General features: G+C 36.9%; 1 protein-coding gene across 1 annotated transcript; it reads right to left on the bottom strand.

Annotated features, from left to right (window-relative positions):
- Positions 1-379: 379 nt before the first annotated feature.
- On the bottom strand, positions 380-1,102 carry LOC141686162 (uncharacterized). Its single transcript, XM_074491216.1, has one exon. It carries the CDS (start codon positions 1,100-1,102, stop codon positions 380-382), a length of 723 nt encoding a protein of 240 aa, XP_074347317.1.
- Positions 1,103-14,264: the final 13,162 nt, after the last annotated feature.

The following is a 14,264-nucleotide window of genomic DNA, read 5'->3' as shown; positions in this document are numbered from 1 at the left end:
AATACTTAATCACATAATTATAATTACATCACATAAAGCATACTTTATTGACTTAATTACATCGCAAAATTCTCAGTCGTCACAAAATAATTCGCCAAAAGAAAATAAATTATACCTTAATTGCGATAGTTTTCATTTCCAGTGAGCTGAAACACGCGTCCTTTTCCCATCTTGTTATCTGCTTCCTTTCTTGGTGGCAGATTGTGAGGACATTGAACAATTTTGTGTCCGACTTCCCCGTAATGAAAACACGTGCCTCTGTTCCAACGACATTCCGTATGTGCATGGTTCCCGCCACACCTGGTGCAATTTTCTTGATTTCCTTTACCACCACCTTGATCGTACACGTGTTGTTTCTTGAATGCCCCCCTTGCGATGATTAACCACCAGCTTGAGTGAACCGCCTCTTATTCCAGCTGCCAGACGCTTTTTCAGATTCTTCCAAGCCTCTCTCGATCACTAATGCTTTGTTTAGGACAGCCTCGTACGTCTGAAGTTCAAAAGACGCCACCGAGTTCCTGATTTCACTTCGAAGTCCCTCTTCCAATCTTCTTGCTCGACTGCTCTCATCTACCACTAAGGTTGACGCATACTTCGCAAGCTTTGCAAATTCTGCTTCGTATTGAATGACGGTTCTTTTACCTTGCTGAAGCCGAATGAAGTCCCTCACTTTCTGCAGACGAACTGTTCTAGGAAAGTACTTGTCCTCCAAAGCCTTCTTGAACTTTGCCCATGTATACGGTTCAGGATTTTCTTCAACATTCTTTGCTGTCTCGTTCTTCCTCTTTTCCATAAGCCACCAGTCGTAAGCATTTCCTTGCAATTGGTACACAGCTAAGGTCACCTTTTGTTGCTCATTACTCCCTAGAAGTCCGAAAGCTTTTTCCATCTCTTGGATCCACATCTCGACTAGTGCCGGATCAGTTGCTCCATCAAAAGTTGGAGGGTTCAAACGCTTGAACTGAGAGACGATGTTGGGCTTCGATTGTTGATTCACAAGTATAGCTAGGGTTTCAGCCAACTGGTCAAAGACCTTTCCTCCTTCATCATTGTTGCCCTGATTGCCATTGTTGTTCTGGTTGTTACCGTTCTCCCCGTCCATCTTTTCTAAAACACACAAAACGATTTCTAAACTAATAGTAAATAATCAAAAAACACAAAGTCAAGCATATCAAATAATCACACAAACAAATGCCCTAAATCCAAAATAATTTCCTAAGTACCCTCCTTAAAAAGAATTTGGTACTCAAATTCACAACAATCCTAAAATTCGTGACACGTCTACCCCTTGATCTATCAATGGCCAAACTATTGTCCACAGGAACGCATCCGAGAGAATGTACTAGTCCCATACCTAATACACTCTAAAGGACAGCCTGGTCTGATACCAAATGTAACGAACCGCACTTCCGGACCATTAAATCTAAAGAAAACTAATACAAAACATATATTAAACAAAAATTCTATTACAAAGATGACTATTAGAAAAGCGCAGTTAAAAGCGGAAATCCAAAAGTCAAACCACACCAAACCTAAGGTCCTCGAATACCAACACTATCCAACTCGAATCTTATAAACCTGAAATATTAAAAGGACGAGCTACAAAGCCTAGCAAGTACAAATTGACTAACTATTTAACCGGAAAATAATGGGTGTTTCAATAAAACGATTTTTCTCAAAATCATAATAATTTCGTAAAATATTTTCTAAAATAAATCCAACCCAAAGTTTTATATTTTAAAATTCAGAACTTAAAACAGAACATAGCAGATTTTATAACATATTAGAATAGAGTAAAACAGAACCAAACGATAATTCTTATAAATACCACAGTCTTGATCTACAGCCACATTTTGCCAGTAGCAGGCATCTTATTCTTATTCTTTGTTAGGTCACACACACACTGTAGAGGGGGTGAATACAGTGCATAGTACACTCAAATCGAACTTTAAGAACTTAAGTAACAGAAAACAAACTTTATTGAAACAATAAACTCTGTTACAGTATGGAACTGTTACCTCTCAGTGATGAACAATATCACGAGAGCTGCCAGGGTTACAATGAATAATCTTCTCGAATATATGATAACACTTATAGTGTAAACCCTATGTCTGTGTTTATATACTACACAGTTACAAGATAATCGCTAATTGATATGGAATATAATTCTGCTTCCTAAAATATATCAATCAGATATCTTTTCTTCCAAGTATTCCATTCTTCACGGAATTCCTTCTTCATGCATATCTCTTATTATGTTTATCTTGATCTTCTTTCCTTTAATCAGCTACTGTCCTTATCTGATCGTCCTTCAGCATTTAAGTTCTGATATCTATCTTCTGATGATTATCTCCTGATAACATAAGTACCGATATCCTTAAGTCCTGACTTCCAGTATAAGTACTGATCAACAGTTAAGTACTGATTTATCCTGTTCAAGTAAGATCTGAAAGCTAAACATAAATTATATTAGCCATGACATTATCAAATATATCTAACAATCTCCCCCAACTTGTAAATTAGCATAATATACAAGTTTAACAGATATTTAATGATGTCAAAAACATTAAGTACAAATGCATGAGAATTAGACTAGATAACTACAACTTACAGTCCTTAAAGCTTTACCAATATTCAACTTCTGATAACAACTTCAGTCTGTATAAATATCAGAATTTAAGCAGTTGTAGATCTTCGACTTGGCTTCATCATCTTCTGATCTCTCTTATGTCAGGAGTTGTTCTGAGATAGTTCTTCAACAAACATTTCTCAGCATATCTGAGTTCATCAATCATTCTCCTTTTGACATCTTTAAGCTCTGCAGTATCTTCACCAGTTGCAGCTCTGAGATCATTGATCTTTTCTTTTTTCAACTCCTGATCTAGTCTTATGACATAAGCTTTGTCAGACTGTAGATTGAATTCAAGTCCCTTAATACCAAGATATGTTCTGATCTGTGCAGTATTAGGCTTCATATCAACAATATCACCATTGTGATCTCTGTACTTTGGAACATATGTGCTGTCAGACTTAACAGAATAAAGCCTTTTCTGTCTCTGAATCTGTTCTTTTAAGTAGTTTGCAGCAGTCCCTGTTATTCTGTCATCCACTTGAAGTAAGAAAAGTACATGCTCCAATTCTTCAAAATACTTCAATGGAATGACATTTTGTCATATATGATAAACCCTACCATCTGTCATGAAATACAACATGATGTATTCTTTCAAGTAGATATGGTAAACCATCAGTACAGATTCCAGTTGATTCAATCTCTCAGGAGTTGCTCCAATACCTGGTTCACTCAAGGAAGTTGGATCATTGGTAGTGTTGTGTACTCTTCTTTCATCAGCACTTCCCAATCCAGTTTTATCTCTTGCTTCCTTTCCAGTAACTACTCTTGCTTCAAAACCACTTGCAGTAGTCTTCAAAGATTGAGTCTGTTTTGCTTTAGTGAATCCTGGTAGGAGTGTCTTTGATCTATCTTCTGATATCAAGTTAACTTGAGCTGTGTCAGAGGTTACTTGCTTCTTTTGAATATCAGAACTTACAATTTCTTGACTCTGAACAACTTGAGCCATGTCAGAGGTTGTTTTGAGAACTTTTCTTGAAGTCAGAGCAAGATCATCCTTTTCATCAGTAATTTCTTCATCCTTAGGAGGTACATAAACCTTGATAGGTTCACCAACCTTTTCTTTACCCTTGGATCTTGGATCTATCTGTGGTTGTGATCTAGCCAATGTTGCTTCAGTATGTGTCCTTTCTTTGATAACAATGCCTTTGAGTTTTGGAAGTGACTTTTTACCAGAAGCTTCAGATTTGGATGTGACTTTCTCTGATTTAAGTCTGGCTTCTTCTTCCTTTAAACTTTCCAAGTCCATTCTTGGATTTTCTTGAAGAAATAAGCGTCTTGACATTTCCTCATCAAGATCTAAAAGTTCATCAGAACTTAACTTTTTACCAGCAGCAGAACTTATTCTTTTCCCAGTATCAGAACTTGTCCTGTGACTAGTTTGTCTTGATGTAAACCTTCTACCTTGACTATGACCGCTACCCATTCCAGAGTATCCTTGGTCATCATTTCCATCATCATTTCCTTGCAGTGTCTTGTTAGTTTTGCATTTGGACTTAATTACCTTCTCCCCCTTTTTGGCATCAGCAGGTAGTAGAAGAGAGAGAAGCAATTCCATTGAGGATTGGATTTCAGTTAGTTGTGATTGCTGAGAAGCTTGATTTGTTAGAATTTCATCAATCTGAGCTTGTTGATGATCTTGAGTCTTCTCAATATAAGCAATCCTGTCAATGGTAGGTTGGAAGAACTTTTTCTTATCAATTTTCCAAACTTGTTCCTGTTTGATAAAGTTCTCCTGAATCTTGTGTAGCTCTGCATGAGTAGTTGAATGAAGACCTTGTAAATGTTTATTACTCAATGCAGTGACTATAAGCTGAGTTTTAAAATCATCAGATTTTAACATTGCATCAGCTTTAGTCAAGTGCTCATCAAGATGTTTTTCAGTTGGAACACATGAAACTGAGTTCCATTCCTTAGTCCACTCCTGACCTGCAGGAGTTTCACACCAAGGTACTGGTGCTTCCCCGGTAATAAACTGCTTAACCAGTTCATACTTAGGAAGAATCTATTGAGAAGTATGTCCAGAAGGACCTGTTGTATCAGTATCTACAACATGAGCAGTTGGAGCAGCATCACCAGTATCTCCAGCATGTGCAGCATCAGAACTTAAAGAATCAGTATCTTCTGATAAGACAACAGTGTGAGTAGTAATGGAGGCTTCAGCATCCTCTAATTGCTGATCTTGTTCTAAGTTCTGATCAACAGCCATATCCTGATGCTCACCTAAATTCTGATCACCAGCATCTTGATGCAGAGAAGGTGTTGTTGATAACTCTGGAGTTTGAACAGCATCAGTAACAGGTGTTGTGGAAGGAATATTTGTTGTTGGAGCTTCTAAGAGAATTACTGCAGGCACAACCAAGTTTTGAACATCAATATCAGCACTTGTGCCTGGATCAACAGAAGACACAGAGGGTGTGTTAGCCTTTTCAGAAACAGCTTCCTGAGATGGAGTTGATGGAGAAGAAGTGACTGGAGCAAATTCCTTGTCTTGTGAGATCAGAGATTCCTGATCCCCTTCCTTAGCTGCTTCCTCTTCATCATCTGAAACTGGCCTTTTTGCCCTCTATTTCTTGTACTTCTTTGTTGATTTGGATTCCTTGGGAGTTTCAGGAACTGTCATTCGTCTAAGCCTCTTGAGAAGCCTAGAACCCCCAATTTCAGAATCCTTCTGAGAAATCTCTTTCTCAGCTTCAGAAACAACAGGTTCTCTAGAAGGAACCGGTTCCTCAGAATCAGATTCATCTCTCAATGCAATCCTCCTTCTCTTTTGAGGTGTTTGAGGAACATTCTTTGTCCTCTTTGGCTTGGAAGATGAAGGCTTCACAGTAGGTGCTGAAGATGAAGGTTGAGCAGTCTCTGAAGTGGAGAGATAGGATTTGAGATATGTTCTGAGGGTAGGTTGAGTAGAATGAGTGGTAGGTGCTGAGGTTGATGGATTTTGGGTGTTTGGAGTTGGTTGGACATCAGAGTAAACAGATTGATAAGTAGTAGGATCAGTATTTACAAGAATCTGTTTTACAGACTGAGGAATCTGTAATTGTCTAACCACTGATTTCTTAGTGTCAGCATTTACCAGGTCATTAAAGTATCATTTTGCAACCTTAAAAGGTGGGGTTTGGGTGCTGACTAATTGAGGTTCATCAATACAATAAGTGTAAATAAGTTAACAGAATCTAGCAAAATAAACAACAGTTCTATCCTCTGTCATCCTATCCCCAATAAAACCAATTAAAACAGTTGCAAAATCAAAATGAGTTTGATTGATAATTGCATACCCGATGTGCTGACTCATAATTGGGATAGCATCAAAATTCGAACATTTGTTCCCAAAAGCTTTGGTGATGTAATCAAAGAAGAAACTCCATTCTCTTCTGATATTAGCCCGTTTCAACTGTCCAAGTTTCGTCAGACTCTTTTCATATCCCAATTCAGCCATTAACTCCCGAAGGGCTGAGTCCTCTGGAATTAAGAAAGTACAATCTTCTGGAAGATGTAAAGCCCTGCGTACTGTACCAGGAGTGACTACAAAGGATGAATCACCCACTTGGAAGATAATACTGGGAGTTCCATGTTTACCACCATCATCAAAAAGTCCAGTCCTCCAAAACCTCAGAACTTGTTGGCTTGAAAAGAATTCAGGCTGTGTTAATGCATACCCAACCTCACTATGTGCAAGAAGATCTTGCACAAAGTGCAATTCAGATGGAGCTTCAACATGATCAAGAATTACAGCATAGTTGTTTGGAACAAACTTAGCTCCATCAATGATTAAATCCTTAGGTGCCATGTGAAAAATTGAGATTCAAAAGTGCCTGTTAGGTGTTTGATAAAATATCTGTATGAAAAACCAACGTGAGAAGAAGGAGAGTAAGTAGAGAGAAAAAAAATATGAAGGAAATAAAAGATTAAAGAAATCCTCTCTCTGTTGTACTTATACTCTGAACAAAAATGTTACCGTTGGACACCTGTCAGACATGCAGTAATAACGGACAGTTACTGGGCTCGAGAAAACAGGAATCATTACTTACCCATTTGCCTAGTTTCAAGGAAAAACCGTTCCATTTATCAAGATAAACAGTTTTAATTCAAAATTTAAACCGTTATCACTGATTGAATTAATTTTCACTGCATCATTAATATTCTGAAAATAAATCACATGAAAATGACCAAGATAAATTAGATAAGTAAGTGCTGAAAACGAATCAGAACTTAATATAAAACAAAATTTATATGGTCATCAGAATATCAATCAGGATTTATCAACACAAGATAAAATAACTCAGAGACAAAATCTTGAAGTAAAAACAGCTTTCATTAATATATCAAGACAATACATGCATGAAATGGAAATTACATCAATACTTATACAAGATTTTCCCTAAGCTTCTAAACCTAACATCAACAGCCTTAGTCCTAGCTAAGAAGCCTGACAAAGATGATGATGAAGAAAAACAGGAAGAAGACGAGATTAAGTCATCTTCTTCTTCCTACTCTCGACAAACAAAATGGCGAGTCGGATGATTCTCTCTTGCTGGCGGAGACGATGAACATGAAGTTCTCTTCGAACGACCACCAGATCACGTTTGATAACCTCTGGAAATTGAATCCAGAGATTGTGAGGAATGTTGGTGATAGGGTATGAAGTTGGAATTCCATTCAAAAAGACATGCACAGTCTCATCACCATAATTGTAGAACCAGCCAAATGCAGCCATTTGTGATGATAAATGAAAAACGAGAGTGAGTTTGTGATAAAAGTGTGATGGGAAGGCTGATGTGAAGTGGTTGCTTATATAGGCAAGAGAATGCCAGGAGACGCAAAGAAATTGAATGCTGACAGGTAGAATTAATTCTACCTCGTCTCCCTAGACTTTGAAAAAGAATAACATTCATTGGAAAGAGGAATCATGGTTTAAAACGCACAAGAAACAAGAAACAGTGGACTGTTCAAGTATAAATACCATTAATCCTAATCATAGTGACTATTAATCTTCCACTTCAACATATTCTAGTTCGAACTGAGACTGTTATCAAATTTTATTCACAGATAAGCCAAGTAAAGGATTAGACTGAGAAATCAGAACTTAGACCTATACCAGAACTTAACAGTCATCAGAACATAATTTCTTAACTCGAAAAAGGAATGCCCATCTTAGTAAATCCTCATACAAGTTCTGAGTTATAGACTTCAGAACTTAATCATCAGAACAGTAAATCCTCATACAAGTTCTAAATATAGACTTCAGAACTTAATCATCAGAACGTGTAACTAGAACTTGTCCTTAGAATTTGTGGAAAGTGACACAGTGACTGTTTATCTAAAATAACATAGACCACCACAGTAATTTTCATCATTCATATGGAGTGATTAGTGTGTGTATTAAGCTAAATAACAGACAAAGAGTAAAGTCTGATTCACTTCAGTACATCTTAGAAATAAGGCATAACTAAAATTTTGCTAAAGAGCTGTCATTATCCTGAAACCTACTGATGAATGAGGTCATGCATGAGTCCACCTCAACTGTTTTGTGCTAATTTTATGCATCTTCTCAAATTCTATGTTACAGTGGCTTCTCAGTGTAAGTGAGTCACGACTGCGTATCAGAATTTATGCTTTTATCAGTGTATTTCTCCAGTAATCATAGAGTGTGAAAAGTCACCAAGAAAATAATTTGCTTTTCTAATGCATATTTACTTAATACCAGCAATGCACTTGGGTCGTCCCTTCCACATTTTTACTCTAGATCTCAAAGGAGTACCTGATGTTATTCTTTGATCTTTTTGCTTTTTCTTTTGATAAGTGAGGTTTATCAGCACTTAGTACATTCAGCAGTTTTACTAGTATCAGAACTTAACAGATGAGTAGCATTATTCTAATTTGTGACTTAGTAATAAGATATACAAAGTAAACTCAACTAAGCTCAATTATCAGAATTTGCTAGTGTCATAAGATTTCCACTGAAATAATTACTTCTTACATGGAATCATTTGTTTATTGAAGACTACTAGGTCAGTATCTAGCACAATTATCCTCATAGGATTGAATAATTACTTAAACAGACATATCACTTATCAGAGTTGAGAAATATATATCAGACAACAGTCAGTACTTAAAAACATTTATCAATTAAGCACATAATACACAATGACATTAATTCTGTAAATACTGAGCATAAAGTCTGATAACACAAAACAAGACTAAGCAGATTTAGAGAAAGAACCTGAAACCATTCCAAGTTTATTTACCAATCTTGTAAAAGTAGCTTCACATAGTGGTTTTGTGAAGATATCTGCTAGTTGTTGATCTGTGGGAACAAAATGCAATTCCACTGTACCTTCATCCACATGTTCCCTGATGAAGTGGTACCTGATGATGATGTGCTTTGTCATAAAGTGTTGAACTGGATTACCTGTCATAGCAATAACACTTTGATTATCACTGTAAATAGGGATTTTGAAATATGTTAACCCATAATCCAGTAACTGATTCTTCATCCAAAGAATCTGTGCACAACAGCTTCCTGCAGCAATATACTCTGCTTCTGCAGTTGACGTGAAAATTGACTTTTGTTTTTTGTTGAACCAAGAAACCAATCTGCCTCCAAGAAATTGGCAGCTTCCACTTGTGCTTTTCCTGTCAATTTTGCAGCCTGCAAAATCTGCATCTGAGTAACCTATTAGTTTAAAGTCTGATTCTCTAGGATACCACAATCCCAGATCAGCTGTTCCTTTAAGATACTTAAAGATTCTTTTCACAGCTGTTAAGTGAGGTTCTCTTGGATCTGCTTGAAATCTTGCACAAAGACAGGTAGCATACATGATATCAGGTCTACTAGCAGTTAGATAGAGTAGAGAGCCAATCATACCTCTGTAATCAGTAATATCTACTGATTTACCAGTATCCTTATCCAGTTTTGTTGCAGTGGCCATGGGAGTGGATGCACTTGAACAATCTTGCATTCCAAATTTCTTCAGCAAGTTTCTGGTGTACTTAGATTGACAAATGAAAGTGCCTTTTTCATTCTGCTTGACTTGAAGGCCCAAAAAGTAGCTAAGTTCCCCCATCATACTCATCTGATATCTTGACTGCATCAGTTTGGCAAACTTCTTGCAAAGTCTGTCATTTGTAGATCCAAAGATGATATCATCAACATAAATCTGGACAAGAAGTAAGTCCTTTCCATGGTTGAGGTAGAATAGTGTTTTGTCTATTGTTCCTCTTTTGAATCCACTTTCCAGAAGAAACTTAGCTAAAGTCTCATACCATGCTCTAGGAGCTTGCTTAAGTCCATAAAGTGCTTTATCAAGCCTGTAGACATAATCTGGATGTTTGGTATCTACAAAGCCTGGAGGTTGTTCAACATATACCTCCTCCTCCAATTCTTTATTGAGAAAAGCACTTTTCACATCCATTTGAAAGATAGTAAACTTTTTGTGAGCAGCATAAGCCAAAAATATCCTTATGGCTTCTAACCTGGCAACTGGTGCAAATGTTTCATCATAATCAATTCCTTCCTGTTGAGAATATCCTTTTGCAACCAGCCTTGCCTTATTCCTTGTAATTATGCCATCACTGCCAGTTTTGTTTCTGAATACCCATTTTGTACCAACAACAGATCTATTCTTTGGTCTTGGCACTAGGGTCCAGACTTTGTTTCTTTCAAATTCATTTAACTCTTCCTGCATTGCTTGCACCCAATCAGTATCTTGAAGAGCTTCTTCAACTTTCTTTGGCTCAGTCTGAGAGAGAAAAGAATTGTAGAGACATTCATTTGAAGTACCTGTTCTAGTTCTGACACCTGCATCAGGATTTCCAATTATCAAATCAGGTGTATGTGATTTTGTCCACTTCCTTGCAGATGGAAGGTTTTCTCTAGAACTGGATGCTCCCCCATGATCCATGCTATCTTCATTTTCATCTTCTGATGCTCCCCCTGAAACTGTGCTCTCTGAGTTGGATTCTTCAGTATTTAGATTTTCAGCACTATCAGAACTTGGCTTATCAGAACTTGACGAATCAGAACTTGAAGAGCCAGATATATGTTCTGATGTTTCTTGAGCTGTGGTAGGATCTTGAGTATGCTCCCCCTGCATAGGTGCATCTTTCCTTGGCGTAGCCACCACAGTTTCAATAACATCAGAGTTTATTCCATCAGAGTTTACAGTATCAGGACTTAGACTGTCAGGAGTTTCAGTATCAGAATTTGAGTCTTCATTTTCAAATCTCAGCTGATCATGGTCAATGAAATCTTCAAGACCAGTAATCTTCTTGTCATCAAAAGAGACATTGATAGATTTCATGACCACTTTTGTTCTCAAATTATAGACTCTGAAGGCTTTTGTGGAAAGTGGATATCCAACAAAGATTCCTTCATCAGCTTTTAGATCAAACTTTGATAGCTGTTCAGGATGAGTCTTGAGAACAAAACACTTGCATCCAAATACATGAAAGTATTTCAGATTTGGCTTCTTTTTCTTCACCATCTCATATGGTGTTTTTCCATGCTTGTTAATGAGTGTTGCATTATGAGTAAAACAAGCAGTCTGCACAGCTTCAGCCCATAAATAGGTTGGAAGCTTTGCTTCTTCAAGCATTGTACGTGCAACTTCAATGAGAGTCCCATTCTTTCTTTCAATAACTCCATTCTGCTGTGGAGTTCCAGGAGCAGAAAATTCCTGCTTTATTCCATGGTTTTTGCAGAACTCTTCCATTATCAAATTCTTGAACTCAGTGCCATTATCACTCCTTAAAATTTTCACAGAATCTTTGACCATTTTATCCAGCTGTTTGACATGATCAATCAAGATAGATGCAGTTTCACTTTTTGTGTGCAAGAAATACACCCATGTGTATCTGGTGAACTCATCCACTATGACCAACGCATACTTCTTCTTTGTAATAGACATGACATTTACTGGACCAAATAGATCAACATGTAGTAGATGATAAGGCTCAAGAATTGATGATTCAGTCTTGCTCTTGATGAAGATTTTCTTTGTTTGGCTTTCTGACAGGAATCACAAAGACCATCAGGAGCAAATACTGACTTTGGCAGTCCTCTCACAAGATTTTTCTTGACCAGTTCATTTATATTGTTGAAATTTAAATGAGAGAGTTTCTTATGCCAATTCCAGCTTTCTTCAATTGATGCTCTACTCATCAGACAGATTGCAGAACCATCAGTACTTGTTGAAAGCTTAGCTTCATAAATGTTACCACGCCTGTATCCTTTCAGAACAACTTTTCCTTTAGATTTATTCACAATTTCACAGTGTTCTTCAAAGAAATCAACATGATAACCTCTATCACAGATTTGACTTATACTCAGTAGGTTGTGTTTAAGTCCTGAGACCAGAGCTACTTCTTTAATTATGACATTTCCAAGATTGATATTGTCATATCCCAATGTTTTTCCAATATTGCCATCTCCATAAGAAACACTTGGGCCAGTTTCTCCACAAAGTCTGATAGCAGGGCCTTATTTCCAGTCATATGTCCTGAACATCCACTGTCCAGAACTAGAATATTTTTCCTGTTGCCTTACAATCACAAAGACCACTAATTATTAGTTTTAAGGACCCAGACTTGCTTGGATCCTTTGGCCTTATTAAGTTTGTTAACATTTGCAGCGGATTTAGCATCAGAGTTTATGTTAACATTTTTCTTATCAGAACTTACACTATCAGACTTTGAATCAGAATTTACACTAGAAGGAACAATGGAAACTTTCTTCAAAGAAGGTTTTATTTGATAATAATCATAGTACAAGCTATGATATTCCTTACAAGTATAAATGGAATGCCATAAACTACCACAATGAAAACAAGGATTTTGTGGTTTGTATCTAACAGACTGACTCTTAACTCCTGATTTTGAAGGTAAGGAGTTAATATTCTTATTCTTCCTGCAAAAAGAAGCCAGATGGTTAGAACTTCCACAGTTATGACATGTTTTCCTAGAAGCATCAGGAACAGGTTTATAATTATTACTTTTATTCACACCTTCCTTTCCATTCCTATTTTTTCTAGGTGATTTTACCTTGTTTGCATTCTTAACATCTTTCAGCTTATACTTAAGCTGCTTCTTTGTCATTAAGCCTATGTTCACTTCAGCTGTCTGTTCCTGTTTTAGTTTATCAGAAGTTAATTCCTTTGTAATTTCTGATTTCTCATTTTCAGACTTTACAGTTACAAACTTAACAGGTTTTAACTTTGGCTTTTGCTTATCAACATGCTTAATTTCTTCAGTTCCTTTATCATTCTTATCTTCTCCATAACCTAAGCCCTCTTTCCAGTTTCCACTACTTAGCAAATTTTGAGTTATTTTGCCAGAGTTAGTCCAAGTCCTGATAATCTCTCTTTCCTTTTCTAACTCAGTTTTTAGAGATTCATTCATTTTTAGCACTTCATCCCTAACATAAAAAGTATCATCTCTATCATTCTGAGTTTGATGGAACATGACTAACTCTTTTTCTAAGAAATCATTTCTTTTCTTAAATGCAAGATTTTCAGAAGTTAATCTTTCACATGTTAAAGTTTGATCTCTATAACTAACAAACATGGTTTTAAGATATCTTCTCAACTCATTAATATCATCAGTATGAAAAGCATAAGTAGTCTGAGGTACCTTTGTTTCAGCAGCTTCAGAACTGCTCTCAGCACTTTCTTTATCAGCATTTGCCATCAATGCATAGTTTTCCTCACTTTCAGAGTCTGAGGTGTCTGTCCAGCTTTTCTGCTTTGTGACAAGAGCCTTGCCTTTGTCACCCTTTACCTTCTTGCAATCAGGAGATATGTGGCCTTTCTCACCACAGTTATAGTATTTAACATTGGTGTAATCTCCTCTGTCAGACTTTCCTCCTCTGCCTTCAGATCTTCTGAAATTCTTCTTATCAGAACTTATGCCTTTCCTGGAAAACTTCTTTCCCTTCCTGAACTTCCTGTATGCAATCTTTGTGATTCCTTTCACCATAAGAGCACACAGCTTCATCATCTCCTCATCAGCATCAGTCTCAGGCAAGATTTCAGAATCTGAGTCATCATCACTCTCAGAACTTGATGACTCAGTATCAGACTTTATGAAAAGAGCTTTACCCTTGTCTTTCTTTGAGGAAGCTGCTTTGGGGGATTCTTCTTCAGCCTTAAGAGCAACTGTCCTTGACTTTCCTCATTTCCTCTTGCTTCTTTGTTCCATCTCAAGCTCATGAGTCTTGAGCATTCCATAGATTTCGTCAAGAGTTGTTTCATCAAGATTGTAGTTGTCTCTTATTGTCGTTGCCTTCAAATCCCAGCATTCAGGAAGAGCTAACAGGAACTTAAGGTTTGAATCTTCAAGATCATACTCTTTATCTACCAATGACAAATCATTCAAAAGTTTGACAAATCTATCATATAAATCATTCAATGACTCATTAATCTTTGAGTCAAAGTGTTCATACTCTTGAGTGAGTATTGTCTTCCTGTTCTTCTTAATTGTCTTCGTTCCCTGACACCTTGTTTCCAGAGCATCCCATATCTCCTTAGCAGTCTTGCAGTTGATTACCCTGTTTGACATTACATTATCAATGGCACTATGCAGTATGTGTCGTACCTTGGCATCCTTAGCAATTGATGCTATATCTTCAGCAGTATAA

The sequence above is a fragment of the Apium graveolens genome, chromosome 9 (assembly GCF_009905375.1).
Source record: "Apium graveolens cultivar Ventura chromosome 9, ASM990537v1, whole genome shotgun sequence".
Lineage (NCBI taxonomy): Eukaryota > Viridiplantae > Streptophyta > Magnoliopsida > Apiales > Apiaceae > Apium > Apium graveolens.
Note: the sequence above shows the minus strand (reverse complement) of the source record. Positions and strands in the feature narration are given on the sequence as shown.

Excerpts from the sequence above, each read along its gene's own strand:
- LOC141686162 (XM_074491216.1), bottom strand. The coding sequence starts at position 1,102 with ATGGACGGGGAGAACGGTAACAACCAGAACAACAATGGCAATCAGGGC.